The sequence below is a fragment of the Aedes albopictus genome, chromosome 3 (genome assembly GCF_035046485.1).
Source record: "Aedes albopictus strain Foshan chromosome 3, AalbF5, whole genome shotgun sequence".
Classification (NCBI taxonomy): Eukaryota; Metazoa; Arthropoda; class Insecta; order Diptera; family Culicidae; genus Aedes; species Aedes albopictus.
The window spans coordinates 336,329,149-336,350,974 of record NC_085138.1 but is presented as its reverse complement, the minus strand read 5'-3'; the positions used below and the strand labels follow the sequence as shown (position 1 = coordinate 336,350,974).

The following is a 21,826-nucleotide window of genomic DNA, read 5'->3' as shown; positions in this document are numbered from 1 at the left end:
GTTGGGTACCATATCACGAACAAACAATAATGGAACCCTATAAATGTTATATTGTTTTTTACTTGGCCCCGCGTAAAATAAAACAGAACACTGCAAATGCACAATAGTGCACGACTTCACAAATTAACACACACATAAAACAAAAATTTGATACAATACAACACTTAACATAAAATTTAACCAGCTACCCTGATGGGTAACAATTTACGATCACAGGATGACGAGGTTCCATTTATTGGTTTTGGTCCATCAGTCAATCCTGGAATAGTGTTTTGTTTGCCTGATTGCATTCTTGTTAACAGTCTTTGTTCTGTGTTCATAGCTTAATTTTGTGTAGGAAAACTAATCCTAATGGGCCATCCCCAATTGGATTTTAATGCAAGACGGCTGCATTTTGATGTCCGTGATAGGGACCGGTTGCCTGTCTTGCAGTTATTTATCGCCAGAAATGACCTTAAAGTATGCAACTAGCAACTACTCCAGTTGCTAGGGCTGTATTCTTCCTGAACGATAGAAGTGCCCTAAAAATGCGAATTAAAATTAGGAAAATAGGGTATGTGTGCCATCAGTAATCTCATGCTCCCATATTCATCCTATTCGAAAACAAACGATTACGGCACCGATTGATTCCGTTCTTTTTGTTTTCATGGGTGCTCACTTCTAACAAAAAATACAAAATATTGCTGGTATCCATTTAGAAATTTCTGACGGTAGATATCAAAAAGTATTGATGGGATTCCTCAGGCAATTCCTTTTGAGAATCTTCCTGGAATACTTGGACTTTCAAGAGCAATTGCTGAAGGAAACTTAACTAAAATAGTTAGAGAAATCCAAGCAAGAAATTCTGAAGAAATCCTAATACGAATATCTGAAGTTTTTGCTGTATTCCAAGAGAAATTGATAAATTCAGAAATCTGGAAAAATCACGAGAGGCATTTCTATAGCAACCCTTGAATGAATCACTCACAGGAAGGACACGGACACCGTCTTCAGCCAGAGGCTGTACAAACTGAACGAAACTTAACACGACACATATTACGAGCACCAGTGGATACGAGGAAGAAACATTTCTTGTGAAAAGTTTCATCACTCAGAGAGGGAATCGAACCCTCACCCCATAGCACGGTGAGTGTAGAATTAGCATTAAGTTAAAATACACATAAATAAAAACTAAAAAAAAACATAGCACGGTACGTTTATACGCTTGGTGACGCTAACCGCACGGCCACAAGGCTCCACCGAAGGATTTGTATGGGAATAGTCGGAGAAACCTCTAGAGCAACCTCAACAAGACTTACTCATCAGGAATTTGTGCAGGAATTCCAAGAGAATTTTTGCAAAGATTTGTTTATGGATTCCTCCAACCCAAGTAACATACTTGCCATAGAAAAATATATACTAACCTGCTAGAAGAAAGTCATTCACAAAAACCTGCGCTGCCGTGGCTCTTCTATGACAAGTGTGTTACTTGGCATTTCTCTGCCGATTTTTCTAAGAACACCTTCAGGAATTTCTCATGGTGATTCTCTCGGAATGCCTCCAGACTTCTGCAAAAGTTATTTCTGTGATTTGTACAGGAATTATTCACAGATTTCTCCATCAATTCCCCATGAATGCCTCCTGGGTTATCAGATTTTTTTCCAAGGATTCGTCCAGGTATTACTCTTGGAATTTATCTAAGAATTCTTCTGAGGTTACTTTTAGAAATTCCTGCTGGGATTTCTTTACTTATTCTTGATGGAATTCATCCCTGCAATTCCTGCTGTAACATCACTATGGATTCATCCAGAAATGAACTCAGAGATTTTTTTCAGAGATTCCTTCAGATTTTCTCTGAGGATCCTTCTAGAAATTTCTCTTCATATTCTTGATGCAAATTCTCTTTGTTGTTGTTGTTGAAATTACCCTTGAAGTACTGCTGAGATTGCTCCAGGAATTCGTGATAGGAATTCTCTCAGACGTCTTCGTAAGATTCTTCAAGCAGTTCCTGCTGAAAATCTTCCAAAAATTCTTAAAGCAGCAAGAATTTCCGGTGATAATGCCAGAAAAACTATTGAATGAATGCTTAAAAAAATTTCTGCTGGAGTAATCTCAAGAGAAATGTCTGAAGAAACCACAGCCACAGGAGGAATTTCTGGAGGATTTCTATATCTGAAAGAAATCACTATTCCGTGAATTCTTGGAAAAAATTCTGCTGGAATTCATGAAGAAATAATAATAGGTATATCTTAAGCAATCCCTTCAGGATTGTTTAGAGAATCCCATAAGAGATTTTACCAAATATTACTCCAGGAATTCCTATTGGAATTTATCTAAGAATTCTTCTGGGATTACCTACAAAAAATCTTGCTGGGATTCCTCCAATTATTCTTGATGGGATTCTTCCCTGAAATTCTTAATGCAATTTTTATATGGATTCATTCAGAAATTAATTCAGAGATTTTTTACAGATATTCCCTCAGAAATCCTCTAAGAATCCTTCTAGAAATTTCTCTTCGTATTGTTGTTACAAATCCACTTCAGATTTCTTTGAGAATTTATGTTGAAGTTATTCCTGGAATGCTTCTGGGATTTTTCAGGCATTCGTGATAGGAATTCTCCAAGAAGTCTTCCTAGGATTCTTCAAACAATTTCTGCTGGAAATCCTGGGGGACTTTCAAGAGTTTCTAGTGATAATGCAAGAAAAAATATTAGATGAACATTTGCAGCAATTTTTGGAGGAATCTCAAAAGAACTTCCTGGAGGAATCCTTGGAAAAATCTCTAAAGAAACTTTAGGAAGAATTTCTGGAGGATTTTCGAGAGCTGTATCTGACAGTATTCTGAAATCTGTATCTGAAAAATTCCTGTGAAAATAACAGGGGGAATCATAGAGGAACTTCAAGTGGACTCTCTGAAGGAATCCCAGGAGAAGTTACTGGAAGAATCCTTAAAGCAATCCCCTCAAGATTTTCTAGAGAATCCCATCAGAGATTTTGCTAAGGACTTCTCCAGGAATTCCTCTAGGAATTTATCTAAGACTTCTTCTAAGATTATAAAAAAAACCTTGCTGGGATTCGTCCAACCATTATTGATGGGATTCATCCCTGCAATTCCTGATGTAACTTTTATATGGATTCATCCAGAAATTCACTCAGAGATTTTTACAGAAATTCAGAATTCCTCTAAGGATCCATCTGGAAATTTCTCTTCGTATTCTTGTTACAAATCCTCTTTAGATTCCTTTGAGAATTTATGTTGAAGTTACTCCTAGAATGCTTCTGGGATTTCTCCAGGCATTCCTGATAGGAATTCTCCCAGAAGTCTTCCTAGGATTCTTTAAGCAATTCCTGCTGGAAATCATCCAGGAATTTCAGGAGGACTCCTAAGAGTAATAGTTCAGCAAAAATTTCCAGTTGCAATGCCAGAAGATATTTTGGGTGAACCCTTGTCAAAATTTCTTATTAAATCTCTAGAGGAATTCCTGGAGAAATCCTTGGAAAAATCTCTAAAAGGAATGAATTTCTGTTGTATTTTCGAAAGCTTTATCTGAAAGAATTTTTGGATAAATCACTGGAGGAACTATTTATTTCGGGAGTTCTAGGAAAAAAAAAACATGAGGGGAATTCATGCAGACATTCTTGCAGGAATCCCTGGAAAAATCACAGATGGATTTCTAGAGGAACTCCAAGTGGACTCTCTGAAGAAATCCCAAGGGGAATTCCCGGAGGAATCTTACGAAGTATTCATCAATCCCACCAGGATTTTCTAGAGAATCCCATCAGAGATTTACCAAAAAATCCTCCAGGAATTCCTTTTGGGTATTATCCTAAAATTTCCTTTAAATTACTTCTAGAAATTGTTGCTGGAATTCCTCCAATTATTTTCGATGGGGTTCATCCCTGCAATCCCCAATGTGTGTGTGTATTTGGTTTTGAAGAGGGACTTTAACCTTATGGTCATTCGTCCCTTATCCCTGGTTGCAATCCCTAATGTAACTTTTGTACGAATTCATCCAGAAATTGTCTTAGAAATTTTATCAGCGTCATTCAGAATTCCTCTAAGTATCCTTCACTGGAAAAATAATTGCGGGAATTCTTGGAAAAAATCCTGCAGTACCTAATTAAAAAATTCTTGCAGAAATCCCTGGACAAATCACAGCAGGATTCCAGGAGGAGCTTCAAGTTGACTCCTTGAAGAAATCCCAGGAGAAATTCCTGAAATAATCCTAAAAGGTATTCAACAATCCTATCAGGATAATCTAAAGAGAATCCCATCAAGAATTCCTGGTGGCAATATTAAGAAAAAAATAAGAAGAATCCTCTTGGAATTCTTTCAAAAATGCCTGATGGGATTGTACTGAAGTTAATCGTTCCTGTGATTTCCTTCGGAGATTTCTCTAAAGATTCCTGAAGAAATTCCTCTTGCGAATCATGCAGATATTTCTTCAAATATTCCTTCAGGAATTTGTTTTAGAGTATCAGTAGATATTCCTGCTTATCTAGAAATTCTTTCTGGAGATTTTTAAGCATTTTGTACTGGGATTACTCCAGAAATTTCTTTGGAGACGCCCAGCAGGAATTAGCTGAAGAATCCCAGCAAAACTTCCTGGTGGATTCAGACATTTATGAAAAAATCCCAGCAATATTCCTAGAGCAATACCAGACAGAATTCATAAAAAAAACTCATCTTGAATTCTCACAGGAATTACTGGGAACATTCTAAGGAAATTTCTGTAGTAATCTTTATAGAAATCCCTGTAGGACTCCTAGCAGGAATTTATAGATGATCAAAGTTTTTCAATGAAATTATGAGGTAAACTTCAATTTTAGTTGTAGTTTGGAGCCACGTGGACAGTTTTATTCCGATGAGCGCCTGGGTCAGGAAGGTTTTGAATTGCATAACCTTTTTTACCAAGGCCTTATTAGTTGGAATTGAAATGAATTCATCTGAAAAGTGGTAAGATTCATGTATTATTGTGTATTACGTCGGGTCAGGCGGTTAAGAAGTATAGAGCTAGCGTGGAACTTTTTAAAAAACTCCAAAACATTTTCAACTTTGAGTTATATTCTCAGTGCGGTTGGAAAAGCTTTTGAGGCACGCTAGGTGTAAATATTTTGTACTAAGGATCCACACAAGCTTCAGAAAGCAACTGAGAGACTTTAATGAAAATTTATAGATATTCAAGGTCCCACAAATACCCTGATATCAAGAACTATAGGCTCTACAGTGGTCAGTATCCATCCTACTTTTGTGATACCCTCCTCCGGTTCTATCTATACTTAAATGATTATTTTCCAATAACGAACATCCAACATATCCTATTTTTGTAAAATTAAGGACGGCCTACTGTTGACCCCTAGTTATGCTTATGCTCACCAGCAACTATGTACGTTGGTGGTGCTTTATCCGATTGGAATGAAGAGAAATGTGCTGTTTGCTGGTTGCTAAATGCATTCTGCCTGTTTGCAATCCTATCTTCAAGGACTTCCGTAGCTGAAAGATATAGAATCGTTACTCAGGCGGCACTGGCAGAGTTCACATCGGCGGTTTCGTGCAAAAAAAGAGATAAGTCACAATTTACTATAGTTTTTAGATTGTTATAGTAAGTCACGATACCAAAACAAGTTTTGAAAATCATCACGATTATATACATTTATATCGTAATAGATAAACCGTGAAGTTTTTTACTCACAAGAAGATAAGCAATCTTCATCTATCTTATCAGTTATTATAAACAGAAGAAATCTCATATTAGAGCTATTTTTTACGGTAAAAAAACAATAGCTTTTGGAGTTTTACCTCTGTTGCACGAAACCGACAACATGAACACAGTAGAGAGCAACAACCAAGTAACAGCGTTCTGATGGTGTAGCGAGAGGAAACACTTGAATTTGCTTTCCACCAGAAACGAAGCGGAACTGCAGAAGCAGTTTATCACCGGCGATGGCAACACGAATTTTGAATTACTTCGCTTGTCCTGGTCCAACAGTTTACTGTGGAAATGATCCACATCCCCACGCCTCCCCATCTTCCCCAACAATCATCATCTTTCTTATACATACCTGGTATGTGTTGTCGAAGCTGTCGTACATAAATCGGGTGATTAGCGAGGTTTTGCCGACTGTAAAAGAATGAAAAACCAGAGAAAAAGAATGTAAACAATGGGGTGAAAACTGAGAAAACAAGATAACAATTATCATCATTGATATATACCTATGGGTGAAGATTGAAAGATGAAAAAGAAATGGAAAACGAGACAAGAAAAAAAAAAACGGACTCTGAATTGATGAAGATGATAAAGCTGGGAAATGCCGCCGCCGCCGCTGCCACCGACGCGAGACGCGTCTGTTTGTCGGTGCGGTGAAAGGTGAGAACAATGAGGTTCATTACAAACCGACGACGTTGTTGGTTGGCTGGCGGGTTGGCGCCCCATCGTTACCACCTTTGGAGTTCAATGGAAGGTTTTTTTTTTTTACGATGTTAAATAGTACGTTTATTTGTCGATTTCAAGTTAAAAAATATTTACATTATTATTTAGACACTGATCTCAAGATTGAAATTAAGTTCATTTATATCTAATCTTCCATTGTTGCTATCAATGAATGAAATATAACATGCTAAATACTTCAGAATTATTGTTTTCACTCTAGTTCCTATGTGATTTAGTGACGGCCGCTGTAGATCAGCACGATCGATACGCCTTCCGCCAGTTGTCGCAATCAGCTTCCGTTGCAACAGTAGAAACGCGTCATTGACTCTTGGGCAGTCAAAGAATTTGTGCTGTATCGTTTCAACTGGTGCGCCGCAGTTCATGCACTGTTCTCCGTCCGACCGCCTCATTTTGAAGAGCAGTTGCCGGTGCCGCAGCTTCTGATTCACCCACATGTAGAGCAGGCTCCTGAGAGAAGGTGTAAGCTCCCAAGTCGAAATATTCCTCCAGATACGGGGCCAATTTAAGTTTGGATGTTGTGTCTCCACCTTTGGTCTGTCCGTCCGCTCAACGAAAAAACGGTGGATGAGATCGGCGGAAGGGTGAAGGCGGATTTGGAAGGGAAGGTCTGCATAGTTTCGGAGGATCAATTTTAGGCAGGGAAGATCAGAGAGCGAGTTTGCGTTGGGAGGATTTGCTGAGTTGAGAAAGGAGTTGTAGTGGGGGATCGACTCGATCTCGTGAAGATGTCGGTTGATCATTAATGCGGGGCATTTCATCCGCGGCAGATGCAGTTTTAGCCCGCCGTTTTCCTTGCTGCGTGCAAGTTGCTCCATCGGTACAGTTGCCGGCGCTCCTCGAAAAATAAAACGCCGCATGGTTGCTGTGACTTTCGCTATGTGTGCTGAAGTGGGTGTTAAGTGTGCTGCAATATACCACATCTTCGAGGAGAGGAAGGTGTTCAGAAGAACAACTTTTTGGTGCAGTGAGAGGCTCCGTTGAGAGTGTAGCCAGACTTGCCGAGAGAAGTTCGTGACAAGCGTATTCCAGTTTATGTTGACCATCTCCACTATTGAATTTGTAAAGACGATGCCAAGAATTCTAATCGCATTTTCTGTACGCAGCCATGGTACAGTAAGGGGCTCATTAATTATCCCGACGTCGCTTGCTGTCGTCTTCCTTTCGTTCAAACGAGCGCCAGCTACACGCCCAAATCGTTTGAACAAATCTCGCATCGTATTCAACTGGTCAACCGTACTGATAATTGCACTGATGTCATCAGCGTACGCAACTATCAAATCTCCGCCGCACACTTGCTCCAACCGCAGCAGAAGAGGATGCAGGTAAAGCACAAACAAATGCATAGGTCGTTTGCGTGGACGTTTTTTTTTCTTGATGTCGCGTGTTGGCACGTAACGAATGAGGGATCTTTTTTCATCATGTTATCTGAGGGGGTATAATAAGGTCAGGTTAGGGTATTGAATTAAAATATTCAGAGTGAAAATTCTTTTAGTTTGATTTAGGTACAGCTAGATGAATGTCAAGTTTTATCACCGCTTGTGTGCAATATGGTTGTTGGGACCGAATAGAAGAAAGCTGCTACTGCAGAACAATGTTGCATACTTGATTAGTTTTCACATTTCCCCGGTCTGAGAGATTTGCGTTTCTATTATAATCTTGATGTATGCTTGACGGGGACACACGTTTCTATTGTTCATTTACTTCATCTGGGAAAATCAGCGGAGAAACTTCTGATACACCATCATAGTTTGCTTCGTTAAGTCTGGAACTTGAGTTCCTATACAGCAAAAATGGTGAAGACGCGAGTATACAGCAAGACCATGCTGAGATTGTCGGGTTCGATTCTCGATCAGTCCAGCTACTTTTAGTGGTGAAAATAGTTTAGCACTATATAATATTTTAACGCTATATAAGCATGGAAGCAAGGGGTTTCCAACAAGTTTTTAGTGACAAGTAATCAATGATTACTTTCGATTTCTCTGAGTAATCATGGTAATCACAAGTAATCATGGTAATCAGGAGTAATCATTAGTAATCCGAAGTAATCAATGGTAGTCAGATGTAATCAAAAATAATCAGATGTAATCAATGGTAATCAAATATAAACAACTAGGTAATCAACGGTATAACCAAACAAAGTAATCAAGAGTAATTATTTGTAATCATATGATAATCATAGGTAATCTGAGTAATCAGTAGTAATCTTAAGTAATCAATAGTAATCTTGGTAATCAATAAGTAATCAAGGTAATCATAAGTAATCATGGTAATCAGAAATAATCATTAATAATCTGAGTAATCTTGAGTAATCAATAGTAATCTTGGTAATCAATAAGTAATCATAAGTAATCAAGGTAACCACAAGTAATTATGGTAATCAGAAGTAATCATTAATAATCCGAGGTAATCAATGGTAATCAGATGTAATCAATAGTAATCAGATGTAATCAATGGTAATCAAATGTAACCAACAAGGTAATCAACGGTACAATCAAACAAAGTAATCATGAGTAATCATATGATAATCATAGGTAATCTGTGTAATCAGTAGTAATCTTGAGTAATCAATGGTAATCTTGGTAATCAATAAGTTATCAAGGTAATCACAAGTAATCATGGTAATCAGAAGTAATCTGTAGTAATCTTGAGTAATCAATAGTAATCTTGGTAATCAATAAGTAATCATAGTAATCACAGTAATCAATGAGTAATCAGAGAAACTTTTTCAGTAGTGACAGGTAATTAATTTAGTTGAAAACCCCTTGCATGGAAGGCTTATACTTAACCCATATCCGCCAACGTCCTATTTATAGGACAGATGCCCCGAACGCCCAGCGTCCTATAAATAGGACAGTCCTTTTGATGTGAATATCTCCAGAATTATACAAAATTTTGGAATACTTTCTTATACCTTGCTCATTCTCATTGTGGACAATATAGTTTGTGACTGGTTCACTAGATGGCGTGAACGATGCTGCAAAGATTACATACTGTCACGATCTATGAGCTTCATTTCCAATGTGAAAGAAATTTTTTTTCCCTGGATTCTTGACAATGGTTCATAATTTATAGTTCATTTCTTCGGCAGAGTTGTTAATCAATACATATAAAAGTCAATGTATATACAGGGTGTTAGGTTCCTGAGTGCAAACTTTTTAAAGGGTGATAGAGGACCATAAATGGTGAAAAAATTGTTCTACGCAAATGGTCAAATCTCAACCGTTACGTAGTTATTGAACTCCCCATGTTTTTGACTCTTATTGCCTTAACTGGCTATAACTTTAAAATGGTCAAACTTATCGCAGTTTTTTTACCCTTATTCGAAAAATTATTGATTTTTTTAAAAATTGGCATCTTTGTACCGATTGGTTTAGTTAAATAACAAAGTTTTCTAGAGCAAATAGCTCAAAAGTAGTGTGTTTTAATTTGTTTTTGTCAATTATCTTTGAAAAATGCGTAATAATTTAAAATTCTTTCTTTGGCAAAGTTGTGGCCCCTGTTCCACTCTACAATTCGTTCTTTGACATCAAACTTCTATCTCTTATCGTTTTCTTATAAGTATCTCAACCGCTGAGCGTTCGGTAATGGATTTTTAACGAAATTCTGTAAAAAATAACAAATTTCGGTAAAATGTTATCGTTTATCTGTCAAACTCTAACGAACTTCGGTAAAAGTTGCTACCTTTACCGAATTTTTCCTGTAAAACAAACTTAACGGTTGAGATTTTGGTAAAACATTACCGAAGTCGGTGATTTTTTCTAACTGTGTAGGGTAGGGTAGACGGTAGGGAAGTGAATAGGATGGTGAGTAGGGTTGAGGGTAGACGGTACGATTAAGTAGTATGGTGAAGGGTAAAGGGTACGATCGAAGGTACGGTAAATGATAAGACAGTGGTTATGAGGTACTGGATATGGTAGAGGGTAGGGCAGATGGTAGGGTCGAGGGTTATGATAGAGCGTAGGATAAAGGGTTGGGATATAGGGGGCAGAGAAGACAGTATGGTAGAGGCTAGAAAGGTGAGGAAATGAGATGAGATTTTCTCGAAATACCTTCAGAAATTCTTTCCGGAATATCTTCGGGCATTCCTCTTGTGAATCTTCCCAGGTTTCCCCCCGGGATTCCATTTGATATTGCTTCCCAAATTGATGTACAAATTGCTCCTGAATTCTCTTCAGGGATTTTTGTAAGAACTGCTTTGAAAAATCCTGAAAGAATACTTTCATTTATTCTTTTCTGCATTCCTTCAAAGATTCCTTCCCGGATTCCTGCTGTGATTCCTTAAAGGACTCCTCCCGAAAAAAATATGAAAAAACATAGATTTCTGCTGAGGTGTTTTTAGGCAACCGTAGTTTTTTTAGGTATTCGTGCCGGAATTTCTGATGGGATTCTTTCATTTTCCCGATTTTTTCAGGGATTCTTTCAATAATTCCTTCCGGGACATCTCCTATAACTCTTGCAGAAATTCCTGCTCAGTTTACAGCTGGTATTCCTGTTATGATCCTTTCAAGGATTCCATCAATTATTCTTTACGTCTTTACGGGACTCCTTCAGGAAAAACTTCAAGGATTTACGCCAGAATTGCTTTAGAAAATCCTCAAAGGATTATTTCAGAAATTCTAACCAGCATTTTTTCATGGATTTCTTCTGGAAGTACTTCACAGATTCATCCGAGGATACTTTCAAAATGTTCTGTCGAAATATATTCCAATAATCCTAGTGGAATTCTTTCAGGTGTACGTACCGGGATCCTTGCTGGGTTCTCGGGAGTTTTTCAGGCATTCCTCTCGTGACAGTAATTTCTTCCGGGATTTCTTCTATGATTATTTCAGGGATTAACCAAGCTTTCAGCTGAGGAGGAATTCACAGGATTTTATCCGATATGCCTCCCAGATTTCCTTCCGAAAATCCGCCTGGGATTCCTTCGGGTTCCTACCAGGATTGCTTTGGAAAATCTTGAAAGGTTTTCTTCAAATGTTCTAGTCAGCATTCCTTTAAGGATTACTGCTGGAGTCCCTTCAAAGATCCCTTCTGGGATTTCATAAAGGATTCCTTTTAGAGGTTCTTGCTAGGATTGCTCCAGGGATTCCTACTAGTGTTCTTTCAAAGACTCCTGTGAATCTTGAGAATCTGGCGGGATTCTTTTAGGTATTCATGCCAGGATTCCTCCAAAGATTTGTCCCGTTTTTTCTACATTCCTCCCGGGATTTCTTCAATTATTCTTTCAGGGAGCCCTGTCCATCTTCCAGTCGGGATTCCTTCCGTAATTTAATTAAGGATCCTATCAGGGATTCTGTACGGGAGTTCATTTGTAACTTTCAGGGATTCTTTCCGAGCGTGAATTACAGCTAGAGAGTGGCAGAATAAAAGAAAAATAGAGAAACGGAGATTCGAGTAGTCAGCCTCAAAAGTTGCTACTGGTAACGTAGTAGTGTTGGGATTCCGACACAAGAAATTTCGTAAGTTATTCCAGAACAGGGGTTCTCAAACTTTTTCAGCTTGCGACCTACTTTTGATTTTCAAAGAATTTGGCGACCCACCAGCACAAAAAAATAATAAAATAAGTTTTTTTTTGCAAATTTGGACTGCCTTTTCAGATAAATACATTTTATAACTTTCATAGGTTGTGATAAACTTACATTACGTAGCCCTTAATCTTAAAAAAATGTTTTTTTTTTGTTTATTTATAGCGCTCCTATAGTTTTTTTTTTTTTTTTTGCAAAAGTCTAAGAATGGTTAAGGTGCCAAAATTTGCAGCATCAGTTAACTCTTAGTCTTAAATATTTGAGATAAGATTTCATGTTTTTAATATATTTAACCAGTCTGGCATGGAATATATACTGGAAATTTTATGCTTCTGCTCAAGTAGTTTTTAGAATTATAGTACTGCTGAATGGTCAGATTAGTTCTCTTGTAATTTTAATAATATCCTTCATACACACATATTTTATTTTCATGTTTATTGAAATCACTTTTCCAGCGCTGGTAGCAAGAACTGATGGTTAAAATAGTTATTTTAGTGACCAAATTCTCGAAAATAGTGACCAAATAATGACTTGCAGATAACAAAAAAGTGGCTAAATAGTGACTTTTGGCACAAAAATATGCTTAGTGAGGAATCATTGTTGGACGAATTTGATTCAGAAAACCCTGAGGTACCGCATAATTTTCAAGAAAAACTTTCATGCTCCATTCATAAAATTGTACAAAGTTGCATGTAAGTATCTACAATTTTCTAGCATATATTGCGCAGAACTGGATGGGCATGGCATGAATGTAAAAGGATGTGCCAACATTAATCTTCAGTCGGTTCCGGTAGAAACCCCTTCGTTTTTTATGAACGTAATTGCGGGTACCGTGATTTCGGGTGAAATTGATCACTTTTCACAGTTTTTGGCTTCTAATTTTTGAATAGTTATTGATATGGTCACACTAATTGCTTTAAAACAAGTATGACCACGATTTTCATCAGTCAACCAGGTTGAAACTTTTACAGCACATCATTTTATTGCAATAAATATCATTTAAAATAAAAAATCAGAAATTTTAGTTTCGGGGTGAAATTGATCAGTCAATGAAATGTCCTTGTAAGTGCTGGAAATAAATTTTCCATCTGAATTATCCACCCCAGATTGCGAAAAGCTTTGCAAAACTTATACAAGTTTAGTAAATTCTTAATTTAATTTTAATTTAATTTTATTTTTTTCTTAATTTAAATTTAAAGTTTAATATATCTAACCAAAACGCCTAGAAGTATGCAATTTCCATAGTAGACAAGTCATTACTTTAGAAACAATTTTACAATTTTATGCATAAATATCAATATTTATAAAACTTTTGATGATGAAATCAGGGTTTGCGAACACTTGGCAGCTATAAACATTAATTCGAATATTCATTACATGTGCGATACAGCTACAGTAACAAAAGTTAGAAAGTGTCTTTGAAAATCGCCAAACACGCAGTTTCGGAAAATATTAAATTTTATACAGAAATATGCGACTTATTATCTGTAAAACATGTAAACTCATCATTCAATAACCCTTGAGACAGATGATGGTCATTTTCTACAAATTGTTTTGAGTTCATAGCTTTATTTTTTACAAATAAAAATTGCCCCCACGTCGATCAATTTCACCCCACTGATCAATTTCACCCGAAATCACGGTATTTCTTTCGTACTTGTAGACCGATTTGAAGTGAACATATTTGAGGGATATTTGCTAAAATTTCTACAGAAAATACTGTCAAGAAAGAATAAATAAAAATATTACAATCTTCATACTTTGTGGCAGTGCATCGAATGCGGAATTTCTTATGAAACTCTCTGAGAACTTGTTGGATGTTTTCTGTCATGAATTTCATCATGTTGAAAATATAGATAGGCAAATGCTCAAAAATGTGTGAATAAATTTGAGTAAGCATTTGATTTCTTGAATATTTTTTTCAAGAATTCCCTCAAAATAAAAAAAAAAATGTGGGAACAAATAACAGAAAGTAATTAAGAAATGTCGATGGAATTCTTGAAATATTTCTCTACGTACCTCCTTAGAAGAGTTACAAGAAGAAAACAACGATTTTTTTTACTACCCTATGAAAATGCAATAGAAATCCTAATTTACTTAAAATGTCTCATATTTTGTTATTTATGTAACGAGTTGCAAAAAGTTGATTTTTTCAGCACGAGTCGTAGATTTATCCAACGAGGCTTGCCGAGTTGAATAAAAACGAAGAGTGCTGAAAAAATCGAGTTTTGCAACGAGTTTCATACAAAATTTTATGCAATGATTTTTTCATAATGCAACCCATTTGAGTTGCATAATATTCATAATGCAACTTAAATGAGTATGAACATTATACAACTATTTTTCATTATGCAACTCATTTCAGTTGCATATTGAGCCAGTTCGGAAAAAATTGGCCATTATGATACCAAAATAAGTTACATAAAAGGTATATTATTATATTGAATTGCATAAGTTATTTAAATTGTCTCATAGTTTCTGGTGAAATTTTCATAAGTTGTTAATTTTATTTTTGGACTTAAAATAGTGACCAAGTCACTAGATAGCGACTCGCTATTAGGCCTCCACTCTCACCGACGCACCATGGGGCGGCCCCATACAAACAGGTGGCCAACAATATTTTTGCGTTAGTTTTATAATGACTTGTCCCTTTTCGTAGGGTTTATTTCTTAACTATATGAAAAACATGTTAAACATGTCAATCATGTCATGAATACTTCTAAGGTCTTCAAACTTCTTGGAACTCAGTCCTCCAATATCTATAAAAGTTGTTTCGATATATACGTACAATGATTGGATTCTTTTGATGGTATTTTTTAAGGCATATGTTCTGAAGATTTCCACACCAGTTTTACTACTTTCAGTTCATCTAGGTCATCGCATCGCAAAACTCCATGAAATGTAGGTACAGGATCTACAAGCGAAACTAGTATTATACGAATGCCTACTCTATACGCCACAGACCAATGACCCCGATGACCCTTCTAACAAGTAAATGGAGTATTGTATTCTTGATAGTATTGAACTGTAAAGATGGTGCAGATCTTACAAGATCTCAATGGAATTTAAGCCTTTGTGTCCAGTCCACAAACAACCAGTGCTTGTGCAGGTCTGTGAAGATCCGTTATGTCCGTAACCGTTCCATACGGTTTGTATGGGGAAAAATGACTTTTAATGTGGCAACAATTAATAGTTTAACAGTTTTGGATATTTTTCAACCCATATTTTTTCAACTTCCAAAAAAGTTGAAAAAAGTGACTTTTTAGGTGAAAATAGTGACTTTAGTGACCTGACCTTGAAAAAAGAGACTTTTTAGTGACCAACCCACAAAATGTGACTAAGTCACTAAAAAGTGACTTGCTACCAGCCCTGCTTTTCAGTTGTTCCGTTTCAGTTCAGACGATCGACTTTCATCGGAATTTTACAGAAGTTTAACTTTACTGAAGAGAAGGTTTCTTGTCGAAGTTTGGTAATTTTTTGTTGATTTTTGGTATTTCTATTTTTTGATATTTAAACACAAAATGCTAACGCAAGCAACAATTTGAACTATTTTTTTTTTCAGAACACAAGTAAAAACTAAAATTTTACTCAAATATTAAAACACTGAGAAACAGACGTAAAACTTTGAACAAATTTCATTAAAAAACATCGTTACGAAAACGCAAACGCCCAATTCTAATCGTCCTATACTTGGCCGGACCACCACAAGGTGGCGGTAGTGAGCAAACGTCAAACAGGAGCTAACTATCGAATATTTGAATCAACTGTTAAAGAGGTGTTCAATGGGAAGCGAGCGGAGTGTGAAGTCTGTTTCTCTGTGCTTAAAACTTCCAATTGAAAACTTATAGTGTCGGTATTGATTCAAGAATAGTAGTTTCAATATTCAATATACTCCACACAAGACTTATACATAGGCGAAACTACTGGGAATGCCGGGGGTGCCAGGCACCCCCTAGAATTTCAATACATTGCTGTAAGATATGGGGCGATGAATGAAGAATTGATGAACTAATGAATATTTGTTTGTAGTGCACCCCCTGGCAAGAATCCGTAGTTTCGCTCATGGACTTATAATACAAAATTTTGAAAAGAATTAAGGAGAAACCGAAATTCTAGAAAAATAACTCTTCTAGAAATGGATTTTCCAAAGGAGTATTTGAAAATTAGAAAATGGCAAGCAATAACATTCGACATAAGTTAATATAGACAACGCGACCCACCAAAAATCAGCCCATAGTTTGAGAAACGCTGTTCCAGAAGGTGTTTTGAGAAAAACTTCTAGAAAAAAACATCCGGCAAGAAGATCGAGAAGACCTATTAAAAAATCCAAAAAGGAGTCTCCCTGAAAAATCTGTAAGTAAAATCTCAGGAGGGTGACTGCAAGCACCCTGAAACCAAATTTACTACCCTAGAGAAGGATCTTTGAAACTATGTTGGGAGAAGTAAAAGAAAATCGAGTCAAACACTGTTCCGTTTAATTCCAACTTTGTATTTGAATCATATGGCAGAAATGTCTTTCGATCTTAACTTTATTAAACTCGTTTTTTATTACTTCCGACATTTTCAGGTATTTCACTAACATACCCAGGTTTATCAGCTTAAGAGAAAGTTCATTATAAATCCTGTAAAACTCTAAGATATATCCCGGGAGCAACATAATAAAAAATCTTCAAAGAAAAAACCCAGCAAAAGTTCGAAAGAACTCACAGATGACACTGAAAAAAAAATCTGTAAGAACTTTAAAGAGATATTCCGGAAAATCCAGAACTCTAGAAAAAAAGATCGGCCTTGTGATCGCAAGGATCACACTTTCGCTCAGTATACGGATGATTATGGATTCAATTACCCTTTGCGCCATCAAAAATGTGTTTGTCAAGCCAAGAAACATAGCATAGCAGTTAGAAATTTCCCCGCTTACGTACTGCCCTAGTCGACAAAAGAGCTTTTTAATTAGAATAATAAAATTTAAGAATAAAACTTTAGGTGTAAGCTCACAGATATTTAATATGAAGAAATAACAAGAGGAACTCCGCAAAAAATCTCGTAAGGTACTCTGGGAGCAATATGTTAAAACCGATGTAAAATTCAGACAGAACGTTGATAACTTCTGGAGAAATCCGGGAACGGACCGTAGTAGAAATGCTAGAAATAATGTTGTGATTTGTAATAGAACCTTGGGAGAACTTCTACATAAATTTCGTGAACAACTCCTGGATAAATCCTGAAGAACCTCTGGGAAAAATATTTGTCGAAACTGTGGGAGAAATTCCGGGAAGAGCTCACAAACGCGTGGAACACCGGAAGAAATCGAGAAAAAATATTCAAGAGGAATCCTGGAAGAAGCTCTAAGAAAAACTTTGCACCAACTTCTTAGAAATAACTAAAAATAAACTCCTGCAGAAATGCCAGGTAAAACTCTGGGAGAATTCCCACGAAAATTTCATGGAAACGAACTGCTGGAAGCAGGGTTCCTGATTTGCACTTTTCATCTTCTTCCACACTCGAAGACAGTCAGCAGCGAACGGTCGTCGCTTTAGTTTGTGTGTTTGTTTGTCAACGACGACAGCAAACTCAGGCGAACGGTGGGAAGCCACACTTGGAAATTACTCATTCGTCCACATTCGCATCGCAAGCGATCGAGCGGTGATGCGATTCGTGAGTGATACGAGTTATATTGTGCATACAATTTTTTGATGTTTTCGAAATATTTTCTTTGCTAATCTAGCATTTCAACAACAATACACTAAAAATGTATGCATTACATGCAGAAATTCTCTTCTAGTTATGGCAGTAGCCGCTTCGATCGCTCACCAGCATTCTTCACCATTCGCCATTCATTCATTCGCTTGCGATCCAAACTGCGACGATCGACAACGAATATCCATGTCAACCAGCTTGAGCATCGCTTCCCACTGGTGATGGGGTTGCGTGTTTGATCATGACTATCTCTAGATTGAGTTTAAATAAGGGCGAAAGTAACATGAGAGAGTTCTCTTCATCGACTCTCTCTTCTCCAAATTAAAGTGACAAGAAGCAAGTATAGTTGCACTTTTTGGCCATAAAACGCTTGGTTGCGATGCAATCTAGCGTCTAAGTGTAAAAAAGTTCGATTGAGTTTCTGTTGCTGCATCTTTCTCAATTCGCTTCAGCAAAGAGGAGTGAATATGAATGGAGTGAGGCGAATATACCGATCCTTGGCTGGAAGTTTGGAAAAATACCGGTAGGAAGTCAGAAGAACCTCCAGGATGAATTTCAAGCAAAATACCGTGAAAACATACGGAAGGAAGCATGTGAGATATCCTGAAGGTATTTCGAAAGTTGTCTCAGAAGTAGTTGCAAAAAGAATTCCTGTCTGAATTTCTGTAGAAGACCTAGTGGAGGAATGTCTAGATGAACTTTAACCCCCAGATTCATCTGTGTCCACCTGGAATTTGCGGTAACGTATCGGAATCGTCTTCTTGAAATATCTGTTGACTATTTTCGACTGTTGAATTTTTACTCTAGGAGGATGGCGGATGGAGCCATGGACACTTCTCAAGTTTTATCTAGTCTAGTGATTCCTCCTGCGACTCTTTTGGGGATACATATCTCCAAGATTCAGTTAAGGATTCCTCTAGATTTTTTTCTGAGATTCTTTCATTGGTTCCTTTAGAGATTTATTCTGAGACTCCTACCGGGTTCTTTCTTTTAGTCCTGTGTTTCGATTAGGGATTCTCTCAAGATCCTTCCTGAGTTGTCTCCTGGGATACCTTCAGGAATATGTTCTGACTTCCTTCCAAGTTTCATTCGGCAACTCTTGCAAGGATTCTTCACGGGATTCCTTTAAAGATTTCTCCGACATTCCTACATTGATTTCCTCGGAGATTATTTAGGGATTTCCACCGGAGTTCTTCCGACATTATTTCAGGTGTTCCTCTAGAGTTTCATTTAGAGATTCCTTTGGAGTTTTTTTAGGGATTTCTTAAGAGATTGTTTTCGGGATTTCTTCCGGGATTCATTTAGGTTGTTCTTCCGGAATTCCTTCTTTAGTCCTTCCCGGATTTTCTTGAGCGATTTCTCCTGGGGTGTCTTCAAGCATTCCTCTATGATTCTATTAAGGAATCCTTCGGGAATTCTTTCTGGAGTACTGGGAATTCTTCCCAAGATTTCTTCATTGAATTCTCTAGAGACTCCCATAGAGATTCCTTCCGGGATTCTTTCACGGAGTATTGTTAAGATTGTATCAGGGATTCATCCAAAAGTTTCTTCTGGGATTTATTCAGAAATATCTTTCACGCTTGCTTATGATTCATGCGATTTATTGATTGATATTTCCCAGGTTTTATTTTAGCGCCTGCTGTTCATAAACTGCGTAGACGCTTAGGCGAGAGAGAGGAGTCTGTCCAAAAACTACGGTCAATAATATAAATTTCGGAAATTTTGTATGGGAAAAAGTCTGCGAGGTGGTTAGAGCACTTGACTATCACGCCGAGGACCTGGGATCGAATCCCACTCCCGACAAACTCGCAAAATGTGAGTTCTTCCTTCGGAAGGGAAGTAAAGCGTGGGTCCCGAGATGAACTAGCCTAGGGCTAAAAATCTCGTTAATACAGATAAAAAAAAAAAAGTCTGCGAGGGATCCTGGAGGTCTGAGATGGCTAAGAAAATGAGTCTGCGTAAACGTAGTTTATGGACAGCACCTTAGAGACTCCTGAGATTCATTCAAGGATTCTTCCCGTTATTTCTCCTGAGATACCTTCATTGACACTGTCCTGGTTTCTTCCTTCAAGTAGGGAGGGATCCCGAGATACGTTAATGGATTCCTTTGTTGATTCCTCCTAGATCCTTTCAATGATTCGTTCTGAAATTTCACCCAGGATTATTTCAGGATGTCCGAAGCGACTCGCTTTCAGAGATTCTTTTGGGGAATCCTACCTGGGTTTTCTTTCGGGATTCCTTCAGAAATTCCTCCCAGAATTATTCCTCTCGGACTGGAGGAATACTGATTTTGCCCGGATTTCCTTTAGGGCTTTCTCCTTGAAGTTTCCTGTAGTGTTTTCTCTCAAGATTTTTTCAGGGATTTCTTATTAAACTTCATTTCCTAGAAATCTATTCGAGATACCTTCAGGGATTCTTTTCGGGATAACTTCCTCGATTTATTCCTAATGTTCCTGCAGGAAATTTTTTAGATATTCCTCCGGATAATTCAGACATTTTCTTGGATTACTCCTGTATTTTTTCATGAATTGCTTCAGGATTCTTACAAAGATTCCACCAGGGATTCGGGAGTTGTCCAGGGATTTCTTCCAGGATTCCTCCCGGGATTAAATACAGCAGCGCTCCGACTACATACTACAACATTGATGCCTAAAAGATCATGATCAATCATTGATTTTTGACTGTAATATGCTTTGACTTGATTTCCCAGCAAAATTTTCTTCAAGTCAAACAAAATTTCCTGATATTCCCTTACTCATTTTTTTTTTTTGCAGACACCCTGTTATATGATGTGTGAAGTGTTGTGTTATGATCAGCACCATTATTATTCAAATTTCAAGATAACAATCGTCGTTTTACGAGAAATTTTACTATGATTTATGATAGTTGTAATGTACAAATGATGATTTTAAATGCATTTCGCTACATTAATTCAACATTAAATCACACACGGTAGCGCGAGGGACTTGTCACTCATCAACGAACGAACCCAAAATTATATCACCGCCATCGATTCGACACAGCTCAGCTGTGCAATACAAGTAAAAAAGCGATCTCCTTTGATTCGATCTGTGGCAGCAGTAGCTTCTGTCGCGTGGACATTAGTCATCATCCAGCACACCCCGAAAACACCGCCGCTCAGCTCAGTCTTTTTAAAAGGAACCCGCACCCGTCCTCCCTCCTATATCATACTACGACCGACGACGACGACGACGGCTACTACTATGGGTGAGAAGATGAGAAATGCAGGAGAAAAATATTCACCACCACAATCAGACAAGACGAGGGTGGCCGTAGTCGAAAAATGCTACACGTCACAAATCCGGATTGCGTTAGGGGAGCTCATAGACGGTTCCGGAGAACAGCGAAACATTCCGAGGTTGACTTATAACTAGATTAGATTAATACCTACCACTTTGTTCGCCCAGAAAGACCAGCTTAAACTTCCGAAGCGGATTGCCAAAATCGCCGGATGACGACATTGTCGCTGCCTACGATGGATTCTCACTCTTCTGGTTCTGCTACTATTCGACTCTTTCTCCTCACTGACTCACACTCGTTTTGTGCACTTCCAGACGCCACCGATCGAGAACACAAATCCCAATCCGGCTGACCAAATCAAGCCAAGCCCCTAGATCCGATTCCAACGGGACTTCCTAGGGGGGAGACACTCCGTTTTGGCCTTTGGCACTTTTTCTTCACCGTTGTTTCACTTCTCACTGCACCGCGAACCGAGACGGAACACGCACACAAAACCAGCAGCCCAAGAGCCCACCGCACAATTCCTTCGGTTGCTCACTCTCCGCTGGATTCCACACAGCACCTTTTTCACGCTTGAGGAGAAATTTTCTTTCACCCGACCGAGGACCGAACACTGGCTTTTCTTCTTCACCGTCGGATGCCAATCCCCTGGTTGGCTGGCTGGTAGAAAATGCACTTTTTCGCGGACACCGAAACGTCCCTCTCTGTCAAATCTACCGGAAACGGAACCGCCGGAGCTGGTCAAATTCAGCGGAACAGCGCTAGCCGGAGATTTTGCTTGCCAAATTGCACTTAATCCACACACAATCGCCAGCAGCAAGTTGAACCATTCGCGTAGCTCGCTCTCCAGTGAAAAACTAGTGACATTACACTTTTCGCTGACGGCCGTCGTCGTCGTTGTTCGCGTTCCTTTC

General features: G+C 37.9%; 1 protein-coding gene across 2 annotated transcripts in view; it reads right to left on the bottom strand.

Moving 5' to 3' along the window:
• Nucleotides 1-21,826, bottom strand: part of LOC109397409 (ras-related protein Rab6) — an 89,740-nt gene extending 67,914 nt beyond the window's left edge. Inside the window, exons 1-2 of one of the 2 annotated variants that reach the window (XM_029865262.2) lie at nucleotides 21,064-21,826; nucleotides 6,044-6,102 (exon numbers count right to left, since the gene is read on the bottom strand). In XM_029865262.2, the coding sequence (XP_029721122.1) occupies nucleotides 6,044-6,102; nucleotides 21,064-21,133 (129 nt within the window). In that variant the 5' untranslated portion in view covers nucleotides 21,134-21,826. The remainder of the gene's footprint in view (nucleotides 1-6,043; nucleotides 6,103-21,063) is intronic. The other variant, XM_029865263.2, reaches the window with a different exon arrangement.